Source organism: Rhopalosiphum maidis, chromosome 3, assembly GCF_003676215.2.
Source record: "Rhopalosiphum maidis isolate BTI-1 chromosome 3, ASM367621v3, whole genome shotgun sequence".
In the NCBI taxonomy this organism is placed as follows: Eukaryota; Metazoa; Arthropoda; class Insecta; order Hemiptera; family Aphididae; genus Rhopalosiphum; species Rhopalosiphum maidis.
The window spans coordinates 30,449,395-30,463,927 of NC_040879.1; the positions used below are offsets into that span (position 1 = coordinate 30,449,395).

At 25.1% G+C, this 14,533-nt stretch overlaps 2 protein-coding genes and 1 long non-coding RNA gene across 3 annotated transcripts in view; 1 reads left to right on the forward strand and 2 right to left on the reverse strand.

Annotated features, from left to right (window-relative positions):
* Window positions 1-721: 721 nt before the first annotated feature.
* On the reverse strand, window positions 722-4,351 carry LOC113557240. The gene is made up of 4 exons (XR_003405580.1): window positions 3,964-4,351; window positions 2,726-2,831; window positions 2,540-2,660; window positions 722-1,008 (listed from the first exon to the last, which is right to left on the reverse strand). It is a non-coding gene; the product is annotated as an uncharacterized LOC113557240 (long non-coding RNA).
* Window positions 4,352-4,446: 95 nt separating this feature from the next.
* On the forward strand, window positions 4,447-11,950 carry LOC113557239. The gene is made up of 4 exons (XM_026962649.1): window positions 4,447-5,043; window positions 5,509-5,752; window positions 9,745-10,642; window positions 11,056-11,950. The coding sequence occupies exons 2-4, from the start codon at window positions 5,562-5,564 to the stop codon at window positions 11,599-11,601; spliced, it is 1,635 nt and encodes a 544-aa protein (XP_026818450.1). The 5' UTR covers window positions 4,447-5,043; window positions 5,509-5,561; the 3' UTR covers window positions 11,602-11,950.
* A 664-nt stretch (window positions 11,951-12,614) lies between these two features.
* Window positions 12,615-14,533, reverse strand: part of LOC113557497 (nose resistant to fluoxetine protein 6-like) — a 61,193-nt gene continuing 59,274 nt past the window's right edge. Inside the window, exon 13 of the mRNA XM_026963055.1 lies at window positions 12,615-13,488. Within this exon, the coding sequence (XP_026818856.1) occupies window positions 13,309-13,488 (180 nt within the window). The 3' untranslated portion in view covers window positions 12,615-13,308. The remainder of the gene's footprint in view (window positions 13,489-14,533) is intronic.

The window sequence follows — 14,533 nt, forward strand, 5'->3', positions numbered from 1 at the left end:
TTACATTTAATGGGGGGGGGGAAACCTTTATACTTTTTTTTTTAGCAAGACATTCCCAAAATGTAATCATACCTTATTTTAATTATAATATAATTTGAAAAGGATATCTAAATAATTAAAAACCACAAATAAGCTTACTTTTAAGTTTAAACTGACAAGTTATTTATTTATCATGGTTTTAAGTTAAAAATGTTCATGAAATATTTTTGTGATTCCTAACTTATTATGAACTTGTAACAACTAATATTTAAAGGTACTTTAAATTATTGATCTATTATTTTAATTTATTATTTATATGTCTAAAAATAAAGTAATATTTCTTCATTAAATAGAGAATATTGTCTAGTATTTTTCCTAAAAATATAATATATGTATTATGTATCTATTTATTTATCTGATACATTTTTATACAAAAATATTTTATTTATACAATATTAAATCACAATATGTATCATAATAAAATATTATATAAATTATTATTAAATCATTATCCAATATATTGGTTATTAGTTATTACTTAATAATTGCAAGCACTAAAATACTCAGAAAATAAAATCATTAAGACAATGTTTTACATTCATTGATTGTTTTTAAAAACTGTTTTGGGAAAAACAAAAGCACTAAGATTTTAGCCTAAGTTAAAATACCATATGTTTAAATTATATAAAAGAAAATATTTATGGTGTAGCAGTTTTTTTTTTTTTAATTTCTAATAGAATAAGTTATTATTATATTGTAATCTGTTATTTTCATAATTTAAACTTAAACATTAATTAACATTTGTTTTTGATTTAATTATACTTAACAATCGTTTTAGATTGATTCAGTTAAATCATAAAACTAGAGTTTTAATACAAACAAAAATAACTAAAAATATCTAAACAAAAATGAAATAACACAAAATTAATTAAAAATGTTTGCTTAATTGACTTATTTAATTTTAAACTGATGTTGAAATCAAATGCAACTAGTTCATTCCTTTATTCTTGATTATTGTCAGTGAGATATCTGGAAATAAAATTATATAAAAATATTTTATTATGGATAAGTAATTAATAATTATAACATTAAGAGTCTTGAATGTTATGCAATAGCATTTTTCAATTCAAATAAGCCTATTATTTATACTATTATAATATTATACTTATCTACTTATAATAATAAAAATATTAAAGACAAATTTATTTTATAAGCAATTCATGTTTTAAGTATTGATCCAAAGTAAAAAAAAATATATTAGTTTTGCAATGAATATATTATTTATTGTTAAAAATGTATGTGAACACTTTTGTGTAGAAGAGCGTTAAAAATTAAATAAAATACATTCTTAGTGTGGTGTTAAAATGAGTGATTAATTATGATTTAAACTTGATCTTTACTCAGAATCTTTATTAATTTTTTTAAATAAGATACATTAAACATTTATTGAAATTTAAATATCTCTTATATCTTGTGGTCAATCATATGAAGAGTGAAATGCCCCAAACTGGATCTGAGTATCTATTTTGGCTTATTATTTTATAATGTATCTTTGTATACAATTTTTTTTACACAAGTACACTGAATTTAAAATTTAAATGATGTTAGATCAAGAGAAAACATTTTATTGATATATGTTATACATTTAGTAATTCTATTTAAGTTAGTCAATTACATAATTATTTTTTTTTTCTTAAGGTGTTATATTAAAAGGATGCTACACTCTTGTGTGTTTACAAACATACAATATAGCAAATATGCATTGAATAGAACTGATTTTGTATTGTTAGCTTTAATATCAGAATAAATTGTTCTATTATCAAACTTAATGGTAAAAGCATCATAGTATAATAATGTTATCTCTCGTAAATTTTTATATATTTAAATTTTTAAGCGAATTATAAGCATTTTTAAATTTTAGTTAGTTACATGATTACAACTCACTTATAAATTTAATATTTTAAAAAACTAATAAGAAATAACATATAATGTCCATTAAGTTATATCATGGGTCAATTTTTTTTTAAATTAAAGCTAACAACATAAAGTTAATTATGCTGAGTACAAATTTGGTATGATGTACATTGTACATTTGTAAAATGAAGACAACACGTATAAGTAGCATATTGTATAGCATCCTCTTAAAAATTAATAAAGAGTAGTTGATTTAACATCAGGATCGCCGAGTACGGGGGCTGCAGTCCCCCATGAACTTGATAAGGTGGAGCTCAACCCTTTAAAATTGAAATTTCTAATACTATTAAAATATTATAACATACAAAACAACAAATAACTACAACAATTAGTAATGTTTAGTAATTATTTAAATAAAACTGTACATGTGTTTATAAAATAGTGAGCCCCATGATATTTTCTAAACCTGGTGCCTCTGTTTAATATCATTTTAATGAAGTAAAAATAATAATTTTATATTAGTTTCAACTCAACTTATAACATTGTATCACAAATTATATAAAAAATATATAATATCTGATTATATTATCAGTATATCACTTACAGTAAATATAATATAAACATAAATTAAATAGATATTATTAACCTCTGTTGTTATACTTGAAGCATATTCATCGTCCATACTCGATACTTCTGAAAACTAACACGAGCGTATCATAATTTAACTAGTCTTGGAGAATAACTGCATTTTCAACTGTAGCTAAGACCTATTTAAAAATTAAGATATATTTTGATTATTTAAATAATTCCTTAAAATAAAAACATTACTTACAATACATTTTGTATCTATTGGAAGGCTTTTAATACCCTTAACAAATACTCTTTACATTGTTGTACCTCAATGTTTTTCATTTTTCTCTAAGCCTCCAAATAATTTTCTAAACAAAATATATAAACATTTATTTTAATATTTTATAAATGTTCTCAATACTATCATACTTGTTTAAAATTTAAATAATAATTATAGAAGTTAAAGCCGGAAGATAAGAAAAATTAATTTTGTTATTTGCCAAGTTTGACATTTATTTAAAAATTAAAGATAAATAAGTTTAATAAATATATAGAAAAAAGTAGTATTTGCTTATTGAATATAATGTATATTATTAAATATATAAAAAACATTATGTATTATTTACAGTAAATAACACCAATACTTAATATGTCCAGATTGTAAATACATTATATTTTATTTTCTAAAATACTAATATATTAATTTAAATAAAACTATTAAAAGAAAAAAATGTATAAATTGCATAAATTGAATCATTTTATTTTACTTCTCATCATAATCAGAAAAATATTGTGGAGTTTGAATTTGTTATAGAAGTACATGAATTAAGTTTTAAAGGTTAAAATAGAAAATTATAATTAAAATGTGTTAAATTAAGAATAATTAGCATCAAAGAAACTTAATCTAGTTATACAAATTAATGTGTACAGTCAAGCATAATTAGTAGAAACTATATTGGACTATTTGTTGTTTAACATATAGTATCAAAAGAGCAATGTATACTATATATATATATATATATATATATGATATGTTGTAATTTTTTTCTTTGAACTATAATTAATATAATAGATAAGTTATGATTAAAATTAAAATCATAATGAAGTCATTGACATTTATTCTATAACTACTATGCACAATAATTTTTTAAATTATATTTAATTAAATTGATCTTTAAAGTGGTCAATTATTAGGATGATTTAATTTAAATAAGCAATTATTAAAAGTGATAATTTTATGATTAGAATTGTTTTTATACATTTAACACCAAACAGGAAATTAATAAATATTTTCGAAATCTCAATATAAAATGTAATGATGTAAAACCATTTGTATTTGTAATAATATTAAAGTTTGTTGCTGATCAGTTTAATTTTGAAAACTGAATAGCTTTAAGAATGTAATTGTTTGTTGATGTAAAAACATTGTTTCTTCAACTATGTATTTACGAGAAAAAAACAACCTATTCAATGAATACTAGCAAGTTTTTTTTTTTTTACCAATTTTAATTCGTTTCTGTTTTGCTGGGACATCTTTGCCATTGTATATGAAAATAATAACATCGTAACGATCAACGTTAACTCCTCTCGTGAACTGTTCATCATATTAGTATTTTACTTGTAATAAATTATTATTATTTTGTTTTCGTAAGTGCGTAAAAAACTATAGAAAGCCAATATTGCGGTGGCGATAACGTCGTGGCCCGTACCCGCCAGCAGCGCTTCCGTCGTTTGCGACCGAAACTTTACGTCGAAATTTCGAGTGCGTGTGAAAATATCAGATCGTTCGCGTCGCGCGACCCGTTTTTAATCTGTGTTGTTCGCTGCTCTGACAAATTAATGTTGTCGAATTCGACGAATTCCACACCGCGACCCGAGCCCCGATAACGTGTAATTATTATTATTATTATTATTCGTCTCCCTCCCCACGAATGTGACTTTTACCGTTCGTTGTCGTCGAACGCAGCGAGTTCGTCGTACCAGTGTGCGCTGTTCATAATAATAATAATAATAATAATAACATTAGCGTGTTCGATTATTTATTCTTTTCTCCTCGGTCGGACCAGAACACCATACGCGACACGCAGCAATCGTCTTTATTATTATTATTATTATTATTATTTTGTTTTGTTCCGTCCGTCGTTCGCGCTTCAATCGCTGTTGTTGTTTGACCGCGATTACACTCGCGCGCACACACACACACACACACACACATACGCACGCACAGACGTAAGTACGTAACCTCGCGTCACAATCGTCGTACACACGCACGCTATTGTCATCGTTGTTGCTGTTATTGTTGTTGTCTCTTCGTTATATTATTATGTTATTATCATCGCCGTTGTCGACGTACATTTCGTTCGTGCGCCGTTCAACAAGTCGTTGGACTTTTTATTGATCGTTTCGTCGAACTCTTATCGACCGCTGATGTAACGCAATAATTATTATTAGTAGAGGCACCTTATAATACTTGTGCAGTTGTGCGCCCAGTTGACGATACCCGTGTGTCTGGTGTGCATATCATTACGACGGCGATGTGCGATCGGACAGAGTTTGTTTATTTCTGGTAACACCTCTCAGGTAATAATAATAATGCAATACGCACCAATCGATGTTATCGTAGGATTTTTTTTGTTCTCGTCTGCCCCGCAAACAACGGTGTAGACATCGGTGCTTGTTCTGGTCACTTTTGTCGAACGTGTTTTCGTAGATTGCCATTCGTTCAGTCTCGATTGTAGAATGCATAACAATTCCATGTGTAGGTATTTTTTTTTTCATTATTATTGTACACTAGTTCACATTTGTATTTCGTAGTCTCTGACTGCCTTGCGTGTAGCATAGTAAAACATTCGCGATTTGTCCATAAGATTAATTATCACCAAAACTTTTCTATACTTGCCTAATATTATTATGATTTTGTTTCAGTCTTGTCCAGTAAATTTTTCATAATGATTAGGTTTAATTGAGGTTATTTCATAAAATAACTAATAATAATTATGTGTAGGTATAAAAATGAATAACTAATTTTATATTTGTTTTTTTCAGATCTGTATTAATTTTTTTCTAGAAGTCTATGATTAACAACGTAATCAAATAATATGAATATTGATAATGTTCAAATAGAATTGGACAACATGAATATTGATTGTGTAAATACTAAATCAGACAATATGAATATTGATTACCTAATTACCAAATCAGACGATATGAATATTGATTGTGCAATAACTGAATCAGACAATATGAATATTGATGGTATAAAAACAGAAAGCATACCACCTAGTAAGAAGTAAGTTATTTTTCATTCATTAATAATTACATATTACATCTAATATATTAAGAAAAAAGTTCGATCAATTAGTTTTATTTTTAATTTTTTTAATTTAATCAAGTCTAAATTACTTAAGTAACAGTGTATTAAACTTACAACCAAATTAAGATTTTAATCAACTATTTTATAGTCTATTAATTTAAAATATTTCTTCAGAAGTGTTATCTTTATTATATAAACACAACAATTGCATGGTAAATGTTATTTTAAAAATTATTTATTTAGAAATAGTGTATATTTGTTTTAATTAAGTGTATTTCATACTAACTGGATTTTAATATGGCATGAAATGACATTTTATTAAAATATTTAAATTGTACTTTGTTTTGCAATACTAAATAAATATTAACAACTTGTAGATAGTTGTGCAATTGTGGATATGCGGAATATAAATTATAAAATCCTTACCAATGCTAATATATACAATTGTATTTAAAAAATAATTATTATATTTAATTGTATTTAAATATTATTGATGTTTGTTTTTTTCTTAAGTAAAATTAAATAATACAATAGTTTATAAATAATAAATTAAGAATGCATTAAAAATTCTATTGATAACTGTGCCAAATGATCCATTAAGTAACAGTATCTGAGTAACTATGGGACATCAAACAACTGATAACTGTAGTCAACAATTGATAACTAAAGCTGAATTTTAATGCAATGTAATTTTTATTCTGGTAATTTAAAACCTAAGTGTAAAGTGTGTTTTAAGAAATCTTGATTATTTTAATGATATTATTTTTTGACAATTTTAAGTTTTTAGAATATTATTCAATTGCAATATCTACATTATTATGTTTGAAAAAACGTCGATAAGGTATTAGCTTGACTTAATTTTTTTTATATACTGCATAGTATGTATTTTAAAACTACTATGATAAAAATATTTTCTTATAACACATAAGCAATTTATTGAATAGCCGATTACCCCAGTATATTAAATTTTGTTTTTCATTTATTTTAAAATTTTATTTTATCAATTTCAAACAAACTATAAAAACATATGGTTTTATAGATTAGATAACTATTTGTGTTTATAAATATTTAATTTTTGATTAGAATAAAAAATCATGATCATCAAAAGATTTAAAATTATATTTACTATAAAAATAATAAGTTTAAACTACATTATTAATTGATAGATATGACTGGAGACTTAACCTTTTAAACATGATAGAACTAAGGTTTATTGTGGTTTATATGTAAAATACAATAACCTAACCTAACCTATGATTTAACATCTATACTGCTATTACCTGTGTTAAAATTTTCCATTTTCTAGATTTAAAATTACATTAAAAGTTATGTTAAATATTATTATTATTTTTAGCCTCACATTATGGGATACTAAGTGTAAGTCTCTTTTGATTATTGAAAATTTATTAGGGGTTTTACAATTCTCATTTATTATTCATAAATTTATTTATTTAAAAGATTAATATAACATATAACAAATAGCTGTTTTTCATAAGACTATTAATTTCATTGAGTTTTAAAAAAAAATCAAAGTTCTTTCTGAAAATCCTTGTTCTGTGCTAAATAAAGGCCATCCGTCATAAGCGCAATGCAAGGTTTAAGCAATATTACACTTTGTATCAATTTCATGGTTTTTTTTCTTTTACTACCATGATTTCTTATGAATGTGAGCTGAATTTCATATATTTATAGAAAGAAAGTTATTGTTTTACTTTTTTTTCCATCTTAATCAAATATTATTCAACCTAGGCCCTAAAATATTCAAATTTTTGTAGTATACACATAGTCTCAAATTGGTCAAATCTAAATAAAAAATCAATGTTCAAAAACCTAGCACTAATGCTAATGGATTATCTTCTTCAACCAATAACACTTAATATAAATTAAATTATTATTAATTTACTTACAAAAAAAAAGTATATATATATATATAATTTAATTAAATATATTTTAAACATTTTTTATTTTAACCTTTTAGTTTTAAACCAATGGTCTTAAAATAGTGTAGTAAAATTTTATCAAAATAAAGGAACTTTTAAAACAGATATTTTTAAATACTAACTTTATTAGAACATTATACAAGTATTAACTTCTGATAAATTTTGGTTTCTTTGATGTTTAGCTTCGGGAAAAATACCTTCATAGTATTCTTGTTATGTTTTTTTTAGTATGTCTATCTTTTTTATCTAACCATATTAATACAGCTGGTTGTGGATTGAAATTATTGACTATAACCATATTAAATTGAATATAAAGAGAATTTTTAATGGTATCTGGTGATAAAGAACTTCTTGAGGTTTTCATAATGTTATAACAGGAAATTAACCATTCTACATTTGCAGAATGAGATTTAGCGACAAATATTTTAAACGTTATTGCTTAGTGTGTACTAACAGTGTGTTTGTGTAGAATATACTAATTAGATAATTATTAAAATGTGAAGCTATTAAATTAAACATAATATTATAAAGATTTAATTTAAATAACACACTTTTAAATTGTGTACTACACAAAATTTTAGGGACTGATTAAACCTAACCTAACCATATTCATTCATACATATATTACTATAAAGAGTGAAAATAAATGAATAATTTCTTTGAAAATTATTCATACAATTTACACTGCTTAAACAAAATAACTTAAGAGGACGCCATACCCACATGTATTGTCTTTGTCTTGCTAACGTTTATTATAACAAATTTTTGTTCAGTAGATTACATTTTGTGATGTTAGCTTTAATATTAGAGCAAATTTACCTTAAAGGTTAGGATATTATCTAGACAATGACATATGCTTTTTTTGATATTAACATTTTAAAGTGAGTTATAAACATTTTTAAGTTGTAATATTTTACATAGCTATAACTCACTTTAAAATAATAATATTAATACTTTTAAATTTGATAATAGGTAAATTTACTCTAATATTAAAACTAACATCACAAAATGTATTCTGCTGAACGAAAATTTGTTATGATGTACGTTAGTAAGACAAAGACAACACATGTGAGTATGGCGTCCTCTTAAGTTTTCATATAATATAGTCCACTCCACTTTATTTATTTGGATACATCGGTTATGTTATTAGGTCCCGATAAACCTAAATAAAAAAAAAGATACACAAATTTGTTAGTGACTGTATTTTTATGATCACAAATTATTAATTGATGCATACATACCATAGAAATTATTTGCTAATATCAAAAGAAAAACATGATACTCTACACTATTTAATTATAAAATTATAAAATATATTTTTTTATCTCTTTTCAAAAATATCAATAGTAGTTTGTTTCATACTTATTATCTTATTATTGATTATTGATAAATGTCCAGAGCACTTAAGGGGTTACCCTCATTACCTTGTTGAGGAGAAAATATTTTCAATATTTTAAAAGATTTAAATACAATAATTTAATTTGATTATGAAAATATTATTGAATAATATTGATCATAATTAACACATTATATTCAATAAAAATGTTTCAATTATCTGGAACCATGGGCTGGGCCAGATAAGTGGTGAATATATTTATACTACAACCATCAACTGTATATAGACTTGTTTATCTATTAACCCTAAAATACTACAAAAATAACAATAAATACTACAAAATCATTATGAATTATCTTTTTTTTCTTTTTTACTTATTTTCTATTTTTCATAAATCACACAAAAATAATTTTTGAAATAGAATATAATTTGTAGTTGTTGTAACTGAATAATTTTGTTATGCTGTCACTATTTGATAGTAGTTAATACCTCTTTAAAATAGAATCTTATAAAAAATAAAATGTATTTATATATACCTATACTTGATGTAGCAATCAACACTATATATATATCAACATCACTGATTAATAATAATAGCTTTTGATAATACAATGACTATAATTCAACTGCCTATATAATTATTAGGCAACTATTAAGTATTGTTTTAATAATGTAAACTTTTTTTTTTTTAGATCCCCTGAACCTGAATCCATAGATCTTTTTAAACAACTTCCACTCGAAATCATCACTAAAATTGTCCTACACTTGAGTTTTAATGATATACTAAACTTGAAATCTGTTAGTAAGATTTGGAGATGTTTATATGTAAACCAAAATGAAATTTGGGCCAATATATGTGAGAATTTCAATATACGAGTCATTGATTATAGCCGGTGTCTTCATGATAGATCGAGACATGATTCAGATTGCAAAGGATATGCTGAAGCATCTTCAGAAAAATTATTTGGGCCTTTATGTGATTATTGGTTAACATTTAATCATTATATAATGATAGTAAAGAATATAAAAAACAATGATTTTCCAACCATTTATATACCTCGTCAGCGTGCTGAACAATCATATTGTACTGATGATTATATAGTCAATATAAATTGCTTCAACAAACAACCACTTCAAGTAATTGTTTTAAATGGGGCAAATAATCCCATCACAAAAAAATGTTTGAAAATATTTGATAAATTAAAAGAATTAATTAAATCAAAACTATATCCTCTCAAAGTAATTGGTAACAAAAGGTACTTGGTATTTGAAATTTGTTCAATTATATTTGTTTATTCAATTGAGAAAACTGAATTCACCCCACGCTTTTTTAAAGTGATACAGAAATCTGTTGATTATGGCTTGAATAAAGATGATTATGACGCAAAGTTCTTAAATGACCATCGGGATACTAAATTTGATTTATATGATCATAAGCTAGCAATGGTACACCCAGCTACTGGTACATTATTTGTGACTGATTTGAGTACAGGAAATACATTTAAAGAACTGAAATTTAGTTCAAGAGGATGCATTGTTGATAGCATGAAATGCTCAGATTATAGGCTCATGATTGGAATCACAAAAACGGTAAATGTATTAATTATTAGTAGTAAATATATAACTTATTTCAAAAATCTGGATTAGTTAATAAATTGTACTGTCAGTCTGCAAGTGATTTTAAAACGAAATGAAATAATATAGTTGGTATCAACTAACTTAATTTATAATATTTTGGTATATCTAATCGTAAATACATTTTCTTACAATTAAAATCCATAGTAAATTCCAATAAATAAAAAAATTGAATTCAGGGAAATTTTCATAGAACAATTATTTAACTTTACAGCTGTAACTTACTTATCCCTACTTATATAAGTTTAGTAGGTAACATTTTATGTTAAGTACAGCATCATAATTATTTACTATTTAAGTCATATACTGTAGAATTTAAATATTAAATATTGATTACATATTTACATGTATTATGTTTTACTTTTCAGAAGAAAAAAGGAATGAAACCAGAACATTTGGCAATTGTTTATCACATGAAAGGATGTACACAAGACAATAGATTAAAAATACCCTTATTAGGGCCTGTTTCTCAATTCAAAGTGACCAGTAATTGCATTGGTGTAGAAAACACAGGTTCTGCAACTCCGTTTATTACAAAGATAGATTCATACTTAAAAGTATTTTGGCTTGAATGCGATACATTTTCATTTGACTGTACTAGAAAGTATATTTATTATAATATTGATCAAAGTATATTTCAGTATGACCTCTTAAAGTCCATGCTATCCAAATTTGAAGTGGTACAAAAAATAGCTATTGATGCAATATCAAATCTTTTACCTCTAACACCTATAAATGATAGATATTTATTAGTTCGATCGACGTATCCAAATTCTTATGACATATTTGATGTCAAAGACCGTATTTCTGTTAGGTCTATACAATTACATGCAGGGTATTCATTAGTTCATGTGGGTAAACTATCTATAATGTTCTCTAATGCCAAAGAATTTATGGTAATTGCATTTAATTAATTGTTTAATTTTTTTTGTACAACAGTTTTTTTTTTTTTTTTTATATATATTTATCATTATGATTATTACTTTTAACTCCATTACATTGCAATATTTATTGCAAAATATTATTTGTTAATTATTTATGAGTTTAAAAAAAAAAACATATTTTTGAAATTATTTATAAACTAACTGAAGGCTATTTGTTAAGATATTGGGTCAACTTACTATGATTGTGTTCAAGAGGATAATATATTCATTTGTAGCATAATATTTATATAACATTTTTTTATTATTTGATTTATTTTGAGTTTAGTTTTGATTTTATTTTATTTTTCTTATATTTTGTGTTAATTTAATTTAAAATTTTATTTGGATTGTAATTTTTTTTTTTTTTTGATAATTAATCTATTTTTTTTTTCATTTTTTCATTAAAAAAAAAAATTGCATTTTATTAACATTAAATTTACTATACAAAAATTAATTAAAAACAATTAATGTTTGTTATAAAAAATGTATTTATTACAAAAATAATTGTTGTATAAGGTTTATTTGAAAATTGATTGTTTGAATATATAATTTAAGTTTATATATATTTTAATAATTAGGTATAATACTATATTAGTATGAAGTTGTTAAGTAATTAATTTAGTATTAATATAAACTTGTCATTTAATATGAATAAAAGATTTAATTTCGCATCTAATACATTAATAATTATTTTTGAAATATTAACTGAAAATCTTGTTTATTTTTAAATATTGCTGAATAATATAATATTATGATTGATTTCATAATAAATAATATATTATAAAGCTCTACTTACAGAATAAATATAAGTGCTAGTAATGATAAAAATTCAAACATATCACAAAGTGGTTAAAAATTGAAATTCCTGAAGTGGCTGAAGTAAGAAACAAACAATTGTTCAACACTTAATATATTTTTAGTTTATTTTTTTTTTTATTATTAAAAACTACAAACATAATATAATATATAGTACATGATATATAAATAGGTTTAATGTATAATGGTTTTATTTTTATAACACCCGAAATTATTATATGACAAATAAATAAATATTATGCATTTAGAACTTCATTATTATGAGTAATACAAGTTCATTAATTATATAGTACGTTGATGGTGATTATAATAATAATAATAATAATAATGATAAATAACTAATTCTATACCGAATCGTATGTACATGTAATATTATAACCTATAAGTACACCAGTTTGTTAAAATGGCAAGTTTAATGTTAAAAAAAAATAATAATAATAAAATTATTGAGCTTAACATTTTTGTACGCTATAAACTATCCATCGATACTAAAATTTACTACGACAGCGCGCAGGGCAAGTCGACGATTGCGTTGCGCGTGGATTCAGTCTAATGATGTGTTGAAACAATAAGCAAATAATTTGTGAATCGACGACGCGAGTGAGCGACTGTTATGATATTATTATGAGGAGAGTGCTGCATATTTTAAACTAAAGGAAATGTAAAGTACTAAACGCGTTGGTTTTTAAAACACCCGCGTGAACGGATTTGTGTTAAATGAACGAGAGTGATCCTATATTTAATTAAGTCTAAAATGCTAAATGGAAATGTTGAGCTTAACGGTGTGTACGCGTATGTGTGATGAACGATGTGATCGATGACCGCGAGATGACGGATAAATAATGATTATTAAAATAATAATAATGCGCCCTCGAAGAAATCTCATCGGTTACGACGCGACTCTGTGTCGCCTCCTACGGCGGCGGCGGCGGCAGTCGGCGCTTTCGTCTCGCGCATGGACTTCTTCACGAACGACGTTCTGATGTTGTTGAATGGCATTTCAACGGCTAAGGTAAGCGCCACGGACACCAGGACGATGGCCAGGATCTCCTTGATGTTAACCTGTGTGGTAAAAAACGCACGTCGTTGGTGAAATATTACAATATAATAATATAGATACCTATGTTGTATAATTATCGATAGTGGGGCGGTTTTTAAGTGGTGGACCATATGCACCTTGGAATTTAAAATTTGTACCTAATGTACTATTAACTTATTAAAAGTTAACAATAAGTAAAATTAAAACTTATTATTGACGATTTGATTTTTCAGTTTGTAAAAATATTATTTAACGATTTTCAACATAATTTTAGTTACATTTAGAAATAATCATTGTAATCAATAATTCAACTGATAAAAGGTGAAAAATTACACATGAAAAAAGGAATCATTATGAATTATAAAATGTTATCAATAAATGATGGTGTAATGTGTAAACCAGACTGCGGTAAGACGGTAGGTATAAGCCACCTTCATTAAACCAAGACCTAAGTCTTTGATCATTTTTTAAAGATTTTATTGCTAACCATGCTAATCAATAATCACGTCAGGGCATTTAAATTCGTAGTAGTCTTGTATATTATATAGTATAATATAGGTAATAAGTAGGTATTTACTATATATACTACCTAGCTATATCCAATAAGCACGCTGCGTCGCTGCACACTTATGCCAAGATTTTCTGGGTTGGACCTTGCGAATAAATTTTGTGGAGACAGATTATATCGTTATAAACGATACTGTCGCTGTGTATATTTGGATAAATATATTAGCATACAGCGTGTACAATATATCACTCGATGTACACGTTACAATACCATCTACCCACAACGGTATTGTATTGGAACGATATAGCCGGTATAGGTTATTTAAGTGTGCCCGCAGGTCTGTATTTTGATCGATTTTACGCAATGGTCGACTTTATATTATTCACAAATCGCAATAATAATAATTATTAGTGTCCAGACGCAAAACTGATATATAAGTTGCGATCGTCATACATTTAATATTAAATCTTACTTTGCATATATATATTATATATATACACATTGTGGTGCGCACAAAACTGTCGTTTTTTTATCATTATTACCTATTGTTGTTCATTGTT

Bases quoted from the DNA above. Each gene is read 5' to 3' on its own strand.
- LOC113557239 (XM_026962649.1), top strand. From the start codon at position 5,562: ATGAATATTGATAATGTTCAAATAGAATTGGACAACATGAATATTGAT. The intron at 5,753-9,744 runs GTAAGTTATTTT...TTTTTTTTTTAG, and splicing joins AGCATACCACCTAGTAAGAA to ATCCCCTGAACCTGAATCCA. The intron at 10,643-11,055 runs GTAAATGTATTA...TTTACTTTTCAG, and splicing joins TGATTGGAATCACAAAAACG to AAGAAAAAAGGAATGAAACC.